General features: G+C 32.3%; 2 protein-coding genes across 23 annotated transcripts in view; one reads left to right on the plus strand and one right to left on the minus strand.

Moving 5' to 3' along the window:
- The window catches only part of LOC145293812 (peroxisomal acyl-coenzyme A oxidase 1-like), a 156,116-nt gene extending 154,296 nt beyond the window's left edge, over positions 1 to 1,820 (plus strand). For 3 of the 4 annotated variants that reach the window (XM_080140423.1, XM_080140421.1, XM_080140424.1), the window contains exon 15: positions 1,498 to 1,820. The gene's annotated coding sequence lies outside the window, so the exon portion shown is untranslated. Of the gene's footprint in view, positions 1 to 1,285 lie in introns of all 4 variants that reach the window. The other variant, XM_080140422.1, reaches the window with a different exon arrangement.
- The window catches only part of LOC145293809 (potassium channel subfamily T member 2-like), a 659,145-nt gene continuing 640,147 nt past the window's right edge, over positions 1,612 to 20,609 (minus strand). For all 19 annotated transcript variants that reach the window (XM_080140398.1, XM_080140404.1, XM_080140403.1 and 16 more), the window contains 3 exons: positions 14,565 to 14,739; positions 13,151 to 13,235; positions 1,612 to 4,740 (listed from right to left, as the gene is read on the minus strand). In XM_080140398.1, the coding sequence (XP_079996524.1) occupies positions 4,635 to 4,740; positions 13,151 to 13,235; positions 14,565 to 14,739 (366 nt within the window). In that variant the 3' untranslated portion in view covers positions 1,612 to 4,634. The remainder of the gene's footprint in view (positions 4,741 to 13,150; positions 13,236 to 14,564; positions 14,740 to 20,609) is intronic.

Genomic DNA, 20,609 nt, shown 5'->3' on the forward strand with positions numbered 1-20,609 from the left:
TTATGCAAACAAATTTTTATGTAAACAAATTTTTATGCAAATAAATTTTTATGCAAACAAATTTTTATGCAAATAATTTTTATGCAAACAAATTTTTATGCAAACAAATTTTTATGCAAACAAATTTTTATGCAAACAAATTTTTATGTAAACAAATTTTTATGCAAACAAATTTTTATGTAAACAAATTTTTATGCAAATAAATTTTATGTAAACAAATTTTTATGTAAACAAATTTTTATGCAAACAAATTTTTTGCAAACAAATTTTTATGCAAACAAATTTTTATGCAAATAAATTTTTATGTAAACAAATTTTATGCAAATAAATTTTTATGCAAACAAATTTTTATGCAAACAAATTTTATGTAAACAAATTTTTATGCAAACAAATTTTATGTAAACAAATTTTTATGCAAACAAATTTTTATGTAAACAAATTTTTATGCAAACAAATTTTTATGTAAACAAATTTTTATGCAGACAAATTTTTATTTAAACAAATTTTTATGCAGACAAATTTTTATGCAAACAATTTTTTATGTAAACAAATTTTTATGTAAACAAATTTTTATGCAGATAAATTTTTATGCAAACAAATTTTTATGCAAACAAACGACGTCTTCTGTATATGACAGAAAACTAAGGTTGTAAATATCTGCATTTTTGAGATGAGGATAATTAGGATTATTTGAACTGTTCTTATCTTGAGTGTTATTCACACAACGTTTCTGTCAATGTAACCGCCAACCTTATGACCTTATGGCCGATGGAACGAGAGTATGCTGCTCTTCTGGATTAAATAAAGTGTTCCATTCAAAATTCCATACAGATTCCTGAGTTCAACGTTTGATAAGATACATCCGAAGAAGATCGGAGGTTGCATCGACCGAAACGTTGTGCAAATAACACTTGAGATGAGAACAGTTGTATGAATGATTCAAATAATATAATTTTTAAATAATCCTTATTTGATTTTCAGCACAACAAAGACTTCAAAGTAATTGCAATGATTAATCGCTAGTTTTTCCAATGTTTTATGATTATGTCTGGTCAAGGTCAACATAAAATCTTCCATTTAGGGAAATAAATTGTAGGAAATGATGAACTTGGAGGCTTCAGTTCACAAATTCATAATCATGGTAGGGCTAACATTTATGTTGATAAAAGAAGTTGGAGAGTGTAGTTCCATATAACAACCTTTTTCAGTTGGAATTTAACATTTTTTTCATTCATTGTTTCATTTTTTTCATTCATTGTTTCATTTTTTTCATTCATTGTTTCAGACAATGTAACCTTCAATCTTCTTCAAGTGTATCTTGTCGAACACGGCAATCTTTATGGCAGATTGTGAGAACAACATCTGAGATGTGAAAAATAGTCGGAATAATCAAATCATACAAATTATCAAAAATTCTTAAAGAGTATTTTTTCATGTGTTTTTTTTTTTAATTTTAGCAACCAATAATCACTACAAATGTGTGTTTTTTTTTTTTAGGATTTCAAAGTTTAAGGTGATTCTATATGAATTGGGGCATTACATTACAACACCACAAAGATTTTTATGCACAAAATATTTTTAAAAGATAAAAATAATGAACTTGAAACAAAATCAGTTTGTTTTAAAAATATTTTATTTCTGAATAATAAATTTGCTGAAATGTGAGTGAAATTAAAAAAAAAACTGATTCCGATTATATTTTGTAAATCAATTTTAATAAAATATTTTGTAAATCGATTTTAATAAAATATTTTGTAAATCGATTTTAATAAAATATTTTGTAAATCGATTTTAATAATAAAAAGATCCAAAATAAAAAATCATCCTGTTTCTCTTCATTATTATTTTCATTTGTTTGTTTTGTTTTTAATAAAAAAAAATTCCAGATATTGTGATATGTATGAGAAAAGTTATAAATCCGATTTGTATGGTTGTAATCTTGATTAAAAAAATAATTTCTTCAGATTATGGTGAAAATGTTTACAATCTCGGACACAACAAACAATCCACAATTAGACACTAAAAGGTCATGTTTATTTTTACAGTTGGCTTTTGTAAATCAGTCATAAATTTTGAATGGTGATTTTGTGTTCACAATATTTAATTTTTTTTTTAATTAAAATGAAGTACAAGAGAATCAACTTTAATATTTTTTTTTAATAAAAAATAAAAAAAAGGCATACAATTTTTATTTAATCAGAAACGAAATTGAAGAAGAGAAATTGTGAATGTATTTATTTCTAGAAAAGATTTACTATGAAGTTTTAATTGGATAATCATCTTTAGAATGAAAGGGAAAAAAATTAATATTAAACCAAAATATTCAATTTTTTACAAGTTCAAATTCTCCACCAACTAATTAAATTAAAAAGTTTGTATTTTTATTTTTTATTAAAAAATGTGAATTTTGTTTGACTTTCATTTTATTAAAAACTGAATTTCATTTAATTTCAAATTTTTTATTAAAAAATTTGAAATTCATTTCATTTTTATTCAAATAAAAATGTGTTTATTGGTTATTCAATTTGCATTTAAAATAATTATTGCAAGCAGAGAATCTCCAATCAAAATTTTGCATTGTATGGAAATAAAAAACTTGTGTAAAAGCAAAAGTAACCATTTCTTTAGTATCTCATTTCTAGAGTGGCTATTGTATTTAAGGTCCTTGTAAGTCTATACGAATAATAAGAAAATATTATTTTCTAATAAAAAAATGTGCAAAAAATATTGCGTTTTAAAAATTGTATATTATGTTCAAATGGAATGTTACATATGAATAGATGTTATAAAAATAGACTAAAATTTATTTTAGACTTGGGGTAACTAATATGACATATTCACACTTATTTAAGATAAGGCAAGTAAGATTATTTACAAATATTTTTATATTTCTTATGATTTGTCATACATTAAAATTCCTGATGATTAACAAGTTAATCTAGATTAACACATTCTACCAAATCATTGTCTACCAGTAAAGATTTTTTGTTTTGAATCACCAGTTTAGACCTTTAGACTAGAAATAGAAAAATCTGAATTACAAATTTTAAGTTATTTAAAATAAATATTTTTCAACTTTATAAAAAATAATTCATCAGGTGATCTGAATAAAAATAAATGCTGTGTGAATTGTGACATTTTGTGTTGCTGTTCAACTTGTCATAGCAAACTTGCAATTTATGAAAAGGTGTCAATTTATTATGAAAATTTCTTTTACCTTTTCGAATTATGTTGCTTATTTAAAATTAATGCTCTTGTATGTATTTTTGTTTTAGTAAAATAACAGCTTGGAGATTATTTGATAGGCAATAAAGACATTGGAATGAAATGATCGTGATAGTATTTAAATTTTTTACTTGCCAAATTATTTTGCATGAAATAATTCTTTGAAAATACAATTTAGAATTTTGTTTGATCCAAAAGTTTAGAATTAACAAGTTTTGTTCACATCAAAATTGAATTTACAACTGTTTTTAAATAATATAACATTATGGCATTATGTTTTTAAATAATATAACATTATGACATTATGTTTTTAAATAATATAACATTATGGCATTATGTTTTTAAATAATATAACATTATGACATTATGTTTTTAAATAATATAACATTATGGCATTATGTTTTTAAATAATATAACATTATGACATTATGTTTTTAAATAATATAACATTATGACATTATGTTTTTAAATAATATAACATTATGACATTATGTTTTTAAATAATATAACATTATGACATTATGTTTTTAAATAATATAACATTATGACATTATGTTTTTAAATAATATAACATTATGACATTATGTTTTTAAATAATATAACATTATGACATTATGTTTTTAAATAATATAACATTATGACATAATGTTTTTAAATAATATAACATTATGACATTATGTTTTTAAATAATATAACATTATGACATTATGTTTTTAAATAATATAACATTATGACATAATGTTTTTAAATAATATAACATTATGACATAATGTTTTTAAATAATATAACATTATGACATTATGTTTTTAAATAATATAACATTATGACAGATAATCTGCCTCAAAAAGACTAAAAAGAAAATGAAATGTTGGAATAAAAGTACGAATGAAGATGATCTTCCAAATAATTTCTGCATAAATTGTAAGAATTCATTACATGACTCCCAGCAATTTTCTTATAAGGGTTATTTGTTTTTGCATAAGACTTTACTTTTTATTTGCATACATCCAAGATTTATGTAAGAAATTTACCTAAAAGGTAGAAGTAACTTTATCACTTACCAAATAATATCCTGGCAATTTGTAAACTTTTAAAAAATAACCATGTTTTTTACCTTTCAAATAATAACCAAGCTTTACACATATCAAATAATGGCCAGATTTCTACCTATCAAATAATGGCCAGGTTTTACACCTATCAAATAATGGCCAGGTTTTACACCTATCAAATAATGGTCAGGTTTTACACCTATCAAATAATGGTCAGGTTTTACACCTATCAAATAATGGCCAGGTTTTACACCTATCAAATAATTGCCAGACTTTTATTAAAAGTCAATCAGTAGAATTGGAATTGAACTTAAAAGACCAAATAAATAAAGTAAACTAAATGTCAAACATTGGAATGGCCTAAATTTGGATATTATTCGTATTTGTCGATTTTCCATTGTTGCTGGAACTTTTCTTTCTGGTCCCCACTGGTGCTGCTTGTCTGTTAGCAGGCTGAATGATGTAACTATAATAAAAGGAAGATTATTAAAAATGAAAACATAAAAAACAATGCTACAAAACAACCGTGTGTGGCACATGTTAAAGATAAGCATTAAATAATTCTTTGTATTTGATCCACATGTTTCTTTACTCATATTATTTGGATTCTTCGGACTATTGTCCTCATCTTGAGTGTCATTTTTACAATGTTTTGATCGATGTAACCTTGCACCTTCCTCAAGTGTATCTTGTCAAACTCGGGAATTTGGACAGAATTTTGAACGGAACCCTTTATTTACTCTCGTTCCATCAGCCATGACTGGATAGCGGTCTTAGGTATTTTTCAATTGTATTTTTCGGCCATCCACATTGAGAATGGAACCTTCAACCTCCAGGAGAAGGTCACTTTTACGATTGGTTTTTCCAAGTACTTTAACCACTGCACTACGGGTCTTTGCGAACAGTAGTCTGAAGTATCCAAATAATATGTATAACCAAACCGCATTTAAAAATTCAGAAATTTAATGTTTTGTTACATTTAATATATGAGCATATTTTCTTTGTATCTTGTAATTTTTATAATAAGAGGCAATGTATATCTTTATATTTTGTCTGCAACAGTTCATTGAAATACACAAAATTATATATCAAATATTCGTTAGACTTTTATTGCCTGCAAAAAGTCAGTGTACTTTACTTGGATGATTTTTCTCATATGAGAATTAAAAATAACATCAGACTGTTTTCTTTTGCAATCCAAACTGTTTTCAATGCTAAATGATGATATTAAATTTTTTATAATTTTCTCATCGAAAATATAGACAAAATATAAAAAAATTGCTTATTTACATTTTTTTTACATTTACCTTTCATGATTTGAGTTTTAAAACTTCACATCATTTTTATATGATAGAATTTGTATAAAATATGTACGCTTTTATAAAATATGCACATTTTTAATAAAATATATACGTTTTTATGCATATGCTTTTATAAAGTATGTGTATTTTTATAAAATATGTCATTTTATAAAATTTTACGTTTTTTTTAAATAGTGTACATTTTTATAAAATATGTATACTTTAATTAACTAAAATAATTCTTGGGATATTAAAAAATAAAATGTAAATAGGTCACTGAACATTTTTATAAAAAAAATATTTTAAAACTTTAAAATTATTTCAAAACAAAAATAATTTTTGCATATAAAATATTTTTGAAAAATAAATTGTTATAGTTTTAAGTAAAATTAACATTTAAAAGCATCTAATTTTTAAAACTAAAATATTTTTTTACATATTTTAAAAATATCTAAAACATCATTTTTTTCATAGTTTTAAGAAAAATACTTTTCAAAAAATTATTTCAAAATACTTGACATATAAAAGAAATTTTCAAAAATAAATCTTGTTCGAGTTTTAAGAAAAAAGAATATTTAAAATTTATTATAAAAGATTTAAAAATGTCCTAGCGAATAGTTTAACATTTCCTTTATTTTTCTTTCACATAAAAAAATCTTGGCATATCTTATTGCTTCTTTTCCTGGTTTCGAATGGATGAATTTCAAAAAGACTTGTTTACATTTTGAAAGAGTTTAAGAACATTTCAAAATGTCTTTATCTATTTTGAAAGTAAATGTTACCAAGTCCAAAGCGAATATAGACACCATTAATATCTAAGCAGCAACTCGGCGATGGGCTTACAAGAGCAGCATTACAACAGTACAAAGAGAGATCAAAGAACTGTTATGACAGACAAAACTCACTTCTACGTGGGGCAGAAAGTCTATGCATGGCATGAGAAAACAAAGCTATGGGGGACCACAATCGTTCAGCATTCTGCGGCTGCATCAAGATCTTACATAGTTGAGTCTGAAAGTGATAACTTCTACTGAAAGAATAGGCAATTCATCAGACCAGTTAAAAGAAGCTTGATACTTAAAGGTATATCTGACCAACCACACATATGAAAAAATTGCCTCACAAAAGGAACTGCAAATCAGCAATGTCCCAACACCACATACACTTCAGAACAGATCATCACCAAACCTTAGCCAGAGGAGAAGGTCTGAGGGTCAGGCGTCATCTACACAGATAAAACAGTCAGCCCCTGAATCACATTAGTGAATCTTGTATATCTGCCTCTGAGCCAAAAAAAGATATATAAAAACCCCACATATAAAAAAATCCTTAAGATATATAAAAACCCCACATATAAAAAAATCCTTAAGATATATAAAAACCCCACAGAGATTATATCTATAAAGCTCCCCACACTTTTACAGACACTATATTCTCTCATTAAAAAAGAAAAAAAAATTGTTAAGTAATTAGATGAGTTCAGTCTGAGTTGAAGAAGGAAGATGTTAAAGTATAATTCAGAAGTTGAGAAAAGTTATTGCCCTTAGTTCGGTAGAATTTCCTGTAATGATCTTTCAAAAATAAAGCATGTCGCCTTATCCATTTATTATCATAGCCATCCTATTTGATAGCCCCCCCCCCCACAACATAACAGAGGATATGGATATGCGTTGACTGGAGAAAAATTATACTAATTTTAAAAAATAAATAAGAAATGATACAATGAATGTCTAATATGAACTTTAAAAATAATCTCAGAGGAAGACTACATCTGGACAGTATAAGGAACTGTGTGCAGTCATTGTTGGTTTGGTCACATTAAAAAAATGAATGAGAGTTCTTTCTCCCATGTTTTCCTGCCATTTCAATTTTTCTACATCTTTAAAGATGTAGAAAAATTGAAGTGGCAGGAAAACATGCAGGAAAGTCATAAGGATGGATTTCAGAATAAATAAAAATCTGGCCAGAGATATGTTAGTTTGGAAGTCAATTTCTAAAAGCTTTGCAACACATGCCAGCATGTAAAATGGACGTAAAAATGATAATGACGATTTACTCATACCAAACGTTATTATTTTGATCACAGAGAGAAATTCATTGATTTTGATATATTGTGGCAGATAATTCTGATGATGTTGATTAGTCAAATATTTGTAGAAATTTCCGAACATTAAATAACAAATCATAATGAATGCTTTAGAAGTTTTAGCTATATTACCACTACATTTAAACCGCATATATCCGGTATTGCCTGGGAGTTTTTTTGGGTTTTTTTCGCTTTTGTTTTGTTTTGTTTCTAAACTACAACAGTTGCTTTTTACCAAACAATCTTTCAAATAGGATTTCAAAAATTAAATTTAATCGTTATGGTATCATTCGGTCATTAAATTATTAATTGTACTGATTTGGTATAAAATTATAAATGATCTTATAAAGATAATGTTTTTCATTCTATATATAACATTGTTGAGTGTAAATAATTGTTTTACAATAGGTTGTAAATTTAAACAAAGTTAATTTTTATGGTATCGTTTGATCTGGGCCTTGGCCCAAATTATTATAACCATAAATAATTTTCTTAAGTAAACATTCTTTTAATTGAATATAGAACTTATAATGTCCATGAACTACCAAACTTATTAACTTTTAATTAAATAAGAATTTACTAAAAAGTTTAAAGCCAGAAATTAATTTCTATTTGACAGTTAAGATGCTCTGAAATTCCTTTCAAATTTCGAAAAGTCATGAAATAATTCATTATTTCTTCAACTGTAAAACAAGATCAAAATGACTGACTTGCCTACGAATAAACGCAGATGAATTCTGGTGGAATTAACTTTGTAATTAAATTAATTCTTAAATAAGATCTTGGAAAGGTTTGTTTTACACTATTGCATTTTTATGTAAATAAATATTCGGTTAATAATAAACGAAAATGTGTAAGCTATGCAGAGACGAGAAACACATATATAGAGACAGGAGAAGTAGTACCACAATTTTCTTTAAAAAACAGATATTATAAAGTTTTCATTTTTATTTACTTTTTTCTTTATTAGAAAATGTTTTTATTTTATTTATCAACCTATTCTTTTTGTTCAAATTGATTGCATGTTTAAAGATAATTCATGAAACTGACATCTTTACATTAGATAAAATACACCAATAATATTTTATTTACTTGATTTTTATGGACCTTATTGAAAATTTTGGTTAAATAGATTAAAAACGTAAATCTCTAAAAAGAAACGTTCTCCTTTATTAGTGGCAAAAATAGAGAAATCACCAAAATGGCATCAATATCTCTTCTCAATTAGTAGTTTGTAACATAAGATTTTATACATTTCTTTTATAGATTTTAGCACTCGTATTTATAATAAAAATGTTCACTTCTATTTATTATTTTTTCTTTTTTCTTTTTCCTTATTACAGGTTTGACTTTAATCCTGAATATTAGTCTTGTTTTCTTATCTTTCTCCTAAATCTTTTTTGTCAAAAATACTATTATTAAACAATAAGTTTTCTTATATTTAAAAAAAAAAAGAAAAAAGTCTCCCATGAAATTGAACATTTCCCAAATTATATTTGCATATTATCTGAACTCAAAAACATGCGGCATTTTTGTATTTTTTTTCTTCTAAAGTATGCATTACTTCTAGCTAAAGTTAATACATAACCCTAAAGGTATGACTTCTTAACCAGCTTTTTAAACGAGTTAAAAATAACCAGACTTTTTCAATTTGATAAAAGTTCCATTATAGCACATTTATAATGGGGTGAGGCTGGAACGGTTTAACATTCCAGCTTGACTTAGATAAAGGCAAAAAGTATCCATGCATTAACATGGGAGGGGAGACTATCTTCAAGTACTATCCTAAGCCGGGAATTGGGCAACGGACTTATACTAAGTAGATATCAATAAGTCCTTCTCATCTTTTATTTTATTTTAGTTTATTTATTTATTTATTTTTTCAATGGAGAGTAGATAATGCATGTGGATATGTTATCGGCAGCTCCAGTGACTCTCGCTTCTCCTTTTTTGTCCTTCAGTCCTCATTTCGAATGAGTGATTTTTCTGACAAAGGGTGAAGAAAATGCTGCTTTCTAGGTCGGTAGTACTTTGTAAAGAGTAGCCTGAGATATCGGAAATTTTCTGTTTCTATGTCTATCCTTGTGGTCATGTCACTAGTAAGGGTGCTGGAGGTAAACGTTTCATCTGGGCTGACGTTACCCGCCTGATAGTCAGGGACCCGAACCTTGGATTAACCACTAAGGAGGCTGTCCTATCAGCAGGTGCAAAGTACCGGGGCTGCTGTATTGCCATTTGGTGAATGGATTCTGGACTATACAGTAGTTTCTGGTAGGTCCTCTCGATGCCATACTAGTGGGTAATTGTTACGGCTTTACCTTATCATGTGCTACAAAAAAAAAAAAAAAAAATTCTTGTCTTTTTCTCTCTTATTTTCCCTCTTTGTCCTGCTCCAACCAAGTCTACCGACCTGCTACACAAACCCCAAAACCTCAATCATGACAAATCTCCAAAAAAAAAAAAAAAAGTATAGACCCCTACTAACAGATCTCCTTCTCCAACATCAGGGGTCTACATTCCAACCTTCCAGAGGTTGAAACACAATTACAGGAGACGAAACCGGACATATTCTTTCTAAGGGAAACTGGTATGGGGCCAACCACTTCTCTAGACGAATTCATAATTAAAGGATACTCCAACTTAACATCTAAATCTGACCCCCAAGATCGTCATGGGAATGGAATATGTGCCTACATCAAAGATGGCTTTCCATGTGGTAGGGATATCTCCAGAGAAGACCCTAATTTACCTTATATGTGCTTCCGGGTTGCACTTGCTTACACCACTGCATTTATATTTGCCCTCTATCGCCCCCACAACAGTGGAGTTACTATCTTTCAGAGCATATCTGAGAAAATTGACCACATTCTGTCTGCTCCTCCTTCGGCTAACATTGACTTCAATGTCCATAATGTGGAATGGCTGACCCACTCAAATAAAACCGATGACGAGGTGAAGTTTTGTCATGATTTTGCCATTGCCTATGACCTCACTCAGATTGTTCACAAACCCACCCATGTGCCTGATACACCCGGTCAATATGCAAGCCTTCTAGACCTTTTCCTCACAACTTCGCCTGAGCTGGCTTCATGTTTGGTTCTATCTCCTCTGGGATCCTCTGACCACTCTGTTGTAGCAGTTAAGATAAAAATGAAATGTAATGTCTTCAGACGTACCTCTCCACCGCACTGTATATCGATACTCTATGGCTGACTGGGATAGCTTCCGTACATTCATATCTGATCTATTCCATGTTTAAAAAGGATGTGTCCTCTATATTATCAGACCTGACCGAATGGTTAATTGTAGGCATAGACCGATTCATACCATCCAAAAAATTCCAATAAAAGCCTAACAGCCAGCCATGGTTCTCCCCTGAATGTGTTGCTGCCATCGCGCACAGAAATCACTTTTTCCATAGCTACCAACGTAATAGATGTACTGAGACTAAAGCTGCTTTCAAGACTGCCAGCAACCACTGTAAAAGAGTAATAAAACATGCAAGACAGCTATATGCTCAGTCTGTTAAATCCAAGCTGAGCAGCGGCTTGGTTCCCACCAGTTCTGGCAAATAGCAAACAGGATCTTGAACAGAAGCGTGCGTTCTATCCCAACTATCATCAATGGACCAGAGGTCATCTCGTCAGCATCAGACAAGGCCAGACTATTTGCCAAGAACTTTGCAGCCAATTCTACCCTATGCGACAATGACCATCAACTCCCTGTATTTCCTCCTATAACAGACAACACACTATGCAACATACAAATATCTGTGCATGAGGTCACCAAGCTAATCAAGAACCTTGATTCCAGTAAAGCAACTGGCCCTGATGGCATTCCAGTTATATTGCTGAAAAAGCTCCAACCAGAACTTGCCCCCATACTTACAAAACTGTTTAAGCGTTGCCTTAAGGAGAAGTGCTTTCCAACACCATGGAAAACCTCATCAGTATGACCTGTATTTAAGAATTTAGGTGAAAAGTCATCTCCCTCTCAGTACAGACCAATAAGTCTTCTGTGTGTCATGAGTAAGTTGTTGGAATCCATATTAAATAAAGAAGTAATCAACCACCTCAACAGAAACAACACACAAAATGGTTTCCACTCTGCAAGATCTACAGCAGATGTGCTAACGTTTATATCACATAGAATTAGTGAATCTCTTGACAAAGGTTTCCTTTCCAGGGCAATTGCTCTTGATATATCTAAGGCCTTTGATAGGATATGGCATAAAGGTTTACTTAACAAGATCTCTAGCTATGGTATAGCTAGAAATGTCTTCTCAATTATTAAATCATTTATTTCTGATAGGTTCATAAGAGTAGTAGTTGAGGGACAAAAATCAGAAGCTCACAGTATTAATGCTGGTGTCCCTCAGGGGTCCATCCTGGACCCAACTCTTTCCTGATCTACATCAATGATCTCCCAAAACACATACTTAAATCATTCGTTGACATCTATGCTGATGACACGACCATCTATGGTAGAACATCTAAGACAGTAAACGACCACGTTCTCTCTAATTCTCTCTCCTCTGATCTTGAGCGCGTGGTACAATGGAGGAAGAGGTGGCTGATTACTTTTAATGCATCCAAAACCAAGCTTCTATCCCCATCTGGCATCAATTGAAATGGATGGCTCTCGTCTTGGGGAGGCTCCATGTTTTTGGGTTTGACCTTTACTCCTGATCTGAAATGGAACACGTACATCAAGTCTGTTGCAAGGGACGCTGGGAAAATGGTGGGATCCTTCTACCTCTCCAGAGGATATTTCACTACAAATACAATTCTCTATCTGTATAAAAGCCAAGTACGTCCAAGGATGGAGTACTGCTGCCACATCTGGGCAGGAGCTGCTAAAAACAGCCTATCCTGTCTTGACAGAGTACAAAATAGACTTCATGGTTTAGTGGGGATGCCCTTTTTTCTTCCCTGCAACCTCTCTCCCACAGAAGAGATGTTGCGAGCCTGTCTTTGTTTTATCGTTATTTCCATGGCAGGTGCTCGTCTGAGCTCCAATCTCTCGTCCCCCCTCGCCAATCTTTCACGAGAAACACCCGTCTGGCTGAAACTACTGTCAATAATTTTCCCCACTCTTTATCTGTGCCTAAATCCAAACGTAGATTCTATGAGCAAAGCTTCTTTCTTAGAATTGCATGCTAGTGGAACTCTCTGCCGCTTGCCTGTTTCCCACCTGATTACAACCTGGACATCTTCAAGTCCAATATATTCAAACTCCTGACAAACCGCCCCCTTAAGTAAGACACTCTATCAAAACCCCCAATACTAATGATTACTACAATACTATCTCATTGATTACTGTACGTGCAATAACCCTTATCCCTGAGTGGCTTCGGGCCTTGATAAGTGGTGACCCCCATGTAAAAAAAAAAATATTCAAATAATTTCTGTTCTAAAAAGCATAGATGATAGAGAGAGAGAGAGAGGGGGGGGAGAGAGAAAAGGAGAGAAGGAGAGAATGATACTTACATGAGGTCTCCATGTTTAAGGCGTCGCTTTGGTGAAGGATTTAGGATCACAAATGATCTTATATTTTTATCTTTGCTGTATCGATCTGGAAATACGACAAGTACAAGTTTTAAAAAGATATCATTTAGTTTTCATAATATTTTATATATATATATATATATATATATATATATATATATATATATATATATATATATTGAGAATGTGTGAGAGAATATATAATTATTTCCACTGCCAGACAACATTGCAGCCAGCAAGAGCCACGAAAGTCAACAAACCGGAAGTCCAAGACTCGAGTTTCGCCCTCATTTGGGCTCATCAGTTAGACACATTCGAACTCAGGATTCGAAACCCGAGCCTCTTGCATGCGAGGCAAGCACTCTACCAACTGAGCAAAAATTCCTATTAATTATCATAGATCAAACAAACCGCAAGGAAATCCAACAGTGGAATGCACCTACTTTCATCTCAAACAAGGGACGTGATCATCGCAATCAGCCTTAACACTGGCTGCAATGTTGTCTGGCAGTGGAAATAATTATATATTTTCTCACACATTCTGAAAATACTTATTGCTCGTTAGGATAGGCTTGTCATGATGACATCGCTAGCGAGTATAAATTCTTACTAGTGACTTGGATGCATTTGATAACATTACAGTTCCTATGGCTGATAAGCTAACTGTTGGTTTTGCATGATATATATATATATATATATATATATATATATATATATATATATATATATATATATATATAAATGAGTTAAATCGCAGATTAGATAATCGCGTGAATTGTCTTATTAAATATTATAGTGAGAAAATATTTTCAAGGCGATCCTACAAAAATGTAAAGTGCAATATATAAATATAGAGCAACATATAAGTGTAAGGATTAAAATTAAATTCTTCAAATCAAAATATACATATATTGAAAACATTAAACATAAAATAGGTTTTAAAGTTATTTAAAAGTCATAGACAAAGGATATCATACAGCCTGGGTAATCCAACGTTAAGGTGAGTTCAATTATTTCCGGAAATAATTGAACGGTATATATATATATATATATATATATATACTGTTCAATTATTTCCGGAAATATATATATATAATAAATTCCACAGCCAAAATCAGTTAGACACATCCGAACTCAGGATTCGAAACCCGAGCCTCTTGCATGCAAGGCAAGCACTCTACCAACTGAGCAAACGCCCTGCACACAAGAATTTCTATTAACCAACACAGATCAAGCAAACCGCGCCGAAATCCGACTGTGAAATGAACCTACTTCGTCTCAACAAGGGACGCGGTCATCCAAACAGCTAATAATAAAATATATGAGAGAGAGAGAGAGAGAGAGAGAGAGAGAGAGAGAGAGAGAGAGAGAGAGAGAGAGAGAGAGAGAGACTTACCATAATCTTCAGCACTGATATCTAAGCTTGACATTCTTGCTGTCACAATGCTTGTAATATCAAGTTTGTCATTGGTTGAAAGCGACCAAGATGATCTTCGTCTAAACCTTTGGTTTGATATTCCTGTTGCACGATTTGGTCTGTTTGTATTTGTATGACTTTTTATTAATTCTCCCTTAAAAGAAATATGCAAATCAATGTAAGAGAAAGAAAATATATAATTTGCCCAGTTCTATCTATGAATCACATTCCAAATTTTTTTATTAAAAATGAAAATATCTTTTTGTTTTTAATATGCCAGTTCTATCTATTCTTTCATACTTTGCAGCAAGGAATTTTGCTTACAAGTTTCACTTACTCTGTGAATATTGGTAAAATATTTCTGAAATTTATATTCCTCAGTTTTATCAATAAAAAATATTTAAAAAAAATTCTAAATCAGTGTGTATAAACTTATCAAGTGTGTATAAACTTATCAAGTGTGTATAAACTTATCAAGTGTGTATAAACTTATCAAGTAAATGAATCCTTTCTACAAAACGAAGTCACCAGTTTGCCATGGAGGAGGAGGGGGGCATTGTTTGGGGTCAGATTTGGATGGCTAAGCACTTCACAATCTACAAAATGGCCATGTGATCCACAATATGTCTTTTACGCTATATTGGTTGGAAGCACTGAAGTATTATTTTCAACAAAAATTCTATATTACTGTAATGTGGAAGACGTGAACAAACCTCTTTCTAAGGCTTTATTGAACAAAATTCATTGCTACTAAAGCAAGAGAGAAAGAACTCAGTCTTTTAATAGAAAAAGGAACACGTGCAAAATCATGTGGCAAGAAATTGAATTTGCATATCTATTTTTGTTTTGTTTTAGTAAGAACCAAATTTAAATGAAAATATAACAATTACCAATACAGAACATTTATCCTTTCCTAATATGAAAAGTCCTATTCAATAGAAATTGGCAGTGGCTTCCAGCTGAAGAGAATAACCAGAAAAGACATACAGAAGGTCTAACTGAAATTCTAGAAACCTTGTTTCAGCAGTAGTAAAGAAATGATTTTTGAAATATTTCATGTTTATCTAATTCAAATACTTAATAGTGATTGGATCAAAATACTTAATCCTGATTGGTTGCATATATCAGAAAGAGTTTGTTGTGTTGTTGGCCATACCTTTGAGTTGACAATATAAGTCAAAGCTAAAGCACTGACATCAGTGAGAATCTCAACCTATGTAACAAGTTGTTACTAACTGCTACACATACTTTTGGTGGGCAAACAAACTCTAGCCGTAGCTTCGGGCTACTGGCATCTCGGCAAAACAACAGAAGTCAAAGTAATGGACTTCTAAATATAGCAACAGCTTGTCACAGTCTAACAAACTCCTTCACACAGAAGTCCACAACCATACGGACAAAAACAACACTTTCTTCATCTAGACCTTTTGAACATTTTACTTTTTTCTTCATAACTCATCATTTTCTTCTTGAAATCCTTAGACCCTTTTAACTTATAAATCGTTACTTTCGGTTGTTCTGTGTCACACATTTCTTTATTAATGGACGTAAACTGTACAGTACAATAGCGGATGAAGTGAGAAATCAATAGGAAAATTGTCTATAATTACAAAAATGATAACATATCACAATCCATCAGCTTGAAATGACTTGCCAATAGATGCATCTCTTTTTTATCCAACAATGTACATAAAGTTCACTTAGAGGAGACACGTCATAGCGATCATTTTGGCCATTATGATAAAAATTCTATCTGTTGTAAAATGTTCAGAGCAAACTTGAATGAATTCAACGAAAAACTGACAAAAGTTAATATCAATTTAATCTCAAATAATCATTAAAACATTATAAATGCGATTTACCCTGGTTTACTGCCACCTATAAGAACTCGATCTGTTCTAACTATCCTGCAAAAGAGATATTTCTCATCTACGAATCCCAAAACATTTTTAGAATCGTTCTCCTAAGAATGGTAGCCAATAATTCTAAATAATCAAACTCTTTTTTTTTTTTACATAGGCATCACCACATTATCAAGGCCAAGAGGCCACTCAAGGATAAGGGTTAAAGAGTGTACAGTAGAAATTGGAAAATATAGTAATCATTAGTAATGAAAATTCGGTAAATTTGATAACTTATATGGAACGGCTCATCAAGAACTTATTTACGTTAGACTTGAACACAACCATATTGTAGTCAGCTGGAAAGCAGGAAAACGGAAGACAATTCCACAGGCGTGCAGTTCTAAGAAAGAAGCTTTGTTCATGGAATCTACGTTTAGGTTTAGGCACAGATAAAGAGTGGGGGGAATTATTGATAGTGTTTTCAGTTAGACAAGTGTTTCTTGTGAAAGTTTGGCGAGGGGGGATCATCGACTGAAGCTCAGTCGAACACTTTCCATGAAAATAATGATACATCAGAGACAAACTCGCAACATCTCTTCTGTGAGATAGAGGTTGCAGGGAAGAGAAAAGGACATCTCCTACGAGGCTACAAAGTCTATTTTGAACTCTATCAAGGCAGGACAAGTCCTTTCTAGCAGCTCCTGCCCAGATGTGGTAACAGTATTCCATCCTTGGACGTACCTGGCTCTTATATAGATAGAGAATTGCATCAGCAGTGAGATATCTACCGGATCAATAGAAAGATCCCACCATTTTTCCAGTGGCCTTGGCAATAGATTTGATGTACGTGTTCCATTTAAGATCAGGAGTAATGGTCAAGCCCAGAAGCTTGTCAAAACTTGAGGCCTCCTGAAGACGAGAGCCATTCATTTCAATTGATGCCAGATGTGGATCAGAATGTTGATGATGTAAAGAGAGAAGCTTGGTTTTAGATGCATTAAAAGTAACCAGCCACTCCTTACCCCATTGTACTACGTGCTCAAGATCAGAGGAGAGAGAATCGGAGAGAACTTGGTCGTTTACTGTCTTAGATGTGCTACCATAAATGGTAGCATCGTCAGCATAAATGTCTACAAATGATGTAAGGATGTGATTTGGAAGATCATTAATGTAGATCAAGAAAAGAGTTGGACCCAGGATGGACCACCTGAGGGACACCAGCATTAATACTGTGAGCTTCTGATTTTTGCCCCTCAACTACTACTCTTATGAACCTATCAGAGAGAAATGATTTAATAATTGAGAAGACATTTCCAGCTATACCATAGCTAGAGGTCTTGTGAAGTAAACCTTTATGCCATACCCTATCAAAGGCCTTAGATATATCAAGAGCAATTTCCCTAGAAAGGTTGCCTTCGTCGAGAGATTTGCTAATTCTATGAAATATAACTGTAAGCGCATCTGCTGTAGATCTAGCAGAACGGAAACCATATTGAGTGTCACTAAGAAGGTTATTTTTGTTGAGATGGTTGATCACTTCTGTATTTAACACAGATTCCAGCAACTTACTCATGACGCACAGGAGACTTATTGGCCTGTACTGAGAGGGGGATGAGCGATCATCTGAATTCTTAAATACAGGGCATACTGATGAAATTTTCCAGGGAGATGGGAAACTATTCTCCTTAAGACAACGTTTAAACAGTTTTGTAAGTATGGGCGCTAGTGCAGGTTGAAGTTTTTTGAGTACTATAATTGGAATACCGTCAGGGCCAGTTGCTTTACTGGAATCAAGGTTTTTGATTAGCTTGGCAACATCATGTACAGATATACGTATATCACATAGTGTGTTTTCTGATACAGGAGGAAATATTGGGGGTTGGCGGCCTTAGTCGCAAAAGGTAGAATTAGCTGCAAAGTTCTTGGCAAAGAGTTTGGCTTTGTCTGATGCTGACGAGATTACCTCAGGTCCATTGATGATAGTTGGGATAGAGCACACGCTTCTGTTCAGGATTCTGTTTGCTATTTACCAAAACTGGTAGGAACCAAGCCGCTGCTCAGCTACTTTGGACTTAACGGATTGAGCATACAACTCTCTTGCGTTCTTTATTACTTTCTTACAATGGTTGCTGGCAGTCCTGAAAGCGGCTTTAGTTTCCATACATCTATTACGTTGGAAGCAGTGGAAAAAGTGATTTCTGTGCACAATGGCAGTAGCACATTCTGGAGAGAACCATGGCTGGCTGTTAGGTTTTGCTGGAACTTTTTCGAGGGTATGAAACGGTCTATATCTACAATTAACCATTCCGTCAGGTCTGATACTATAGAGGATACATCCTTTTTAAACATGAACGCAGAGGTAGATCCGATATAAATGTACAGAAGCTATCCCAGTCAGCCTTAGTGTATCGATATACTGTACGATGGAGAGGTACGTCTGGGGACTTATTACATTTCATTTTTATCTTAATTGATACAACAGAGTGGTCGGAAGATCCAAGAGGAGACAGAACAGAAACTGAACATAGTCCAGGGCAAATGGTGAGAAAAAGTCTAGGAGACGCACATACTAGCCGTCATTGTTGGGCACACGGGTGGGTTCATGAGCAATGGAGAAATCATGACAGAACTTCCCCTCATCATCGGTCTTCTTTGAGTGGGTCAACCATTCGACGTTGTGAACATTGAAGTCTCCACATACGTGAATGTTAGCTGAAGGATAAGCAGATAGGACTTGGTCAATTTTCTCAGATATGCTTTTTAAGATAGTAACTCTGCTGTTGTGGGGGCGATAGAGAGTAAATATAAATGCAGTAGTGTGAGCTAAAGCAAGCCGGAAGCACATATAGGGTAAGTTAGGATCTTCCCTGGAGATGTCCCTACCACATGGAAAGCCATCTTTAATATAGGCACATATTCCATGCCCATGGCGATCTTGGGGGTCAGATTTAGAAGTTAAGTTAGAGTATCCTTTAATTGCAAACTCTTCTAGGGAAATAGCCTGTCGAATGCCAGTTTCATTTAAAAATAAAAGGTCTGGTTTAGTCTCCTGTAATTGTGTTTCAACCTCTGGAAGATTAGAACGTAGACCCCTGATGTTGGAGAAGGAGACATGGTAGTAGGGGTCTACGTTGGAAGTTGGAGAACCGGGTTTAATTGTGTATTTTTTTCTTGAAACTTGTCATGATGAAATTTTGGAATTTGTGGACTAGGTCGTCAGATTTACTTAGAGTAGGACAGAGAGGGGAAACTAAGAGAGAAAAAGAAATGAAGAATTTTTTTTTTTTTTTTTGTAGCTCATGATAAGGTAAAGCTGTAACAATTACCCACTAATATGGCATCGAGAGGCCCCACCAGAAACTACTGCATGGTCCAGAATCCATTCACCAAATGGCAATACAGCAGCCCCAGTACTTTGCACCTGCTGATAAGACAGCTTCCTTAATGGTTAATCCAAGGTTCGGGTCCCTGACTATCAGGTGGATAACGTCAGCCCAGATAAAATGTTTACCTCCAGCACCCTTACTAGTGACATGGCTACATGGATAGACATAGAAACAGAAAATTCCTGCGCTCTCTGCCAACTGTTCACGCAAAATACTGGCAACCTAGAAAACAGCTCTAAAAACAACATATAAATTTTAACATACCATTTGTTTTAGAATTAAATAAATCTATATTATATTTCCCTTAGTCTGTCCGTCTGTTTGCCTGTCATCCCACTTTTTCTTTGAAACTACTGAACCGATCTGGCTGAAATTTTGTACAGACTTTTTTATGATAAGATGCAGTGAGCTATGTATCATCGTATTCATTCAATGCACAGTTAGGGATTAATAGAGATTAATATTTAATGCAAAAATTTAAATCAACTAACAATTTGGCATACAGCACTCATTCTAAGTCAACGGGCTATAACTTTTGCTTGTTTTTAATGAACTAAAAAATCTCGTTTATAAAATCCATAAATCCTTAGAACTTTTATTAAAAAATATACAAGAAATGATATATGGAAAGTTTGAATTTCCAAAAAAATTTGAAACATTCATCATCCTTGCCCCAACACTTGGAAAAGATGGCATATAGTTATAAATTACTTGGCACGGTTTGAATAGGTGTTGTTCAGATTTTGTTGCAAATGCAAATTTATCAGGATTGAGTATGGTTCTGTTTAGGTCTA

This window comes from Euprymna scolopes, chromosome 15 (assembly GCF_053919585.1).
Source record: "Euprymna scolopes isolate OS-2025 chromosome 15, ASM5391958v1, whole genome shotgun sequence".
Classification (NCBI taxonomy): domain Eukaryota; kingdom Metazoa; phylum Mollusca; class Cephalopoda; order Sepiida; family Sepiolidae; genus Euprymna; species Euprymna scolopes.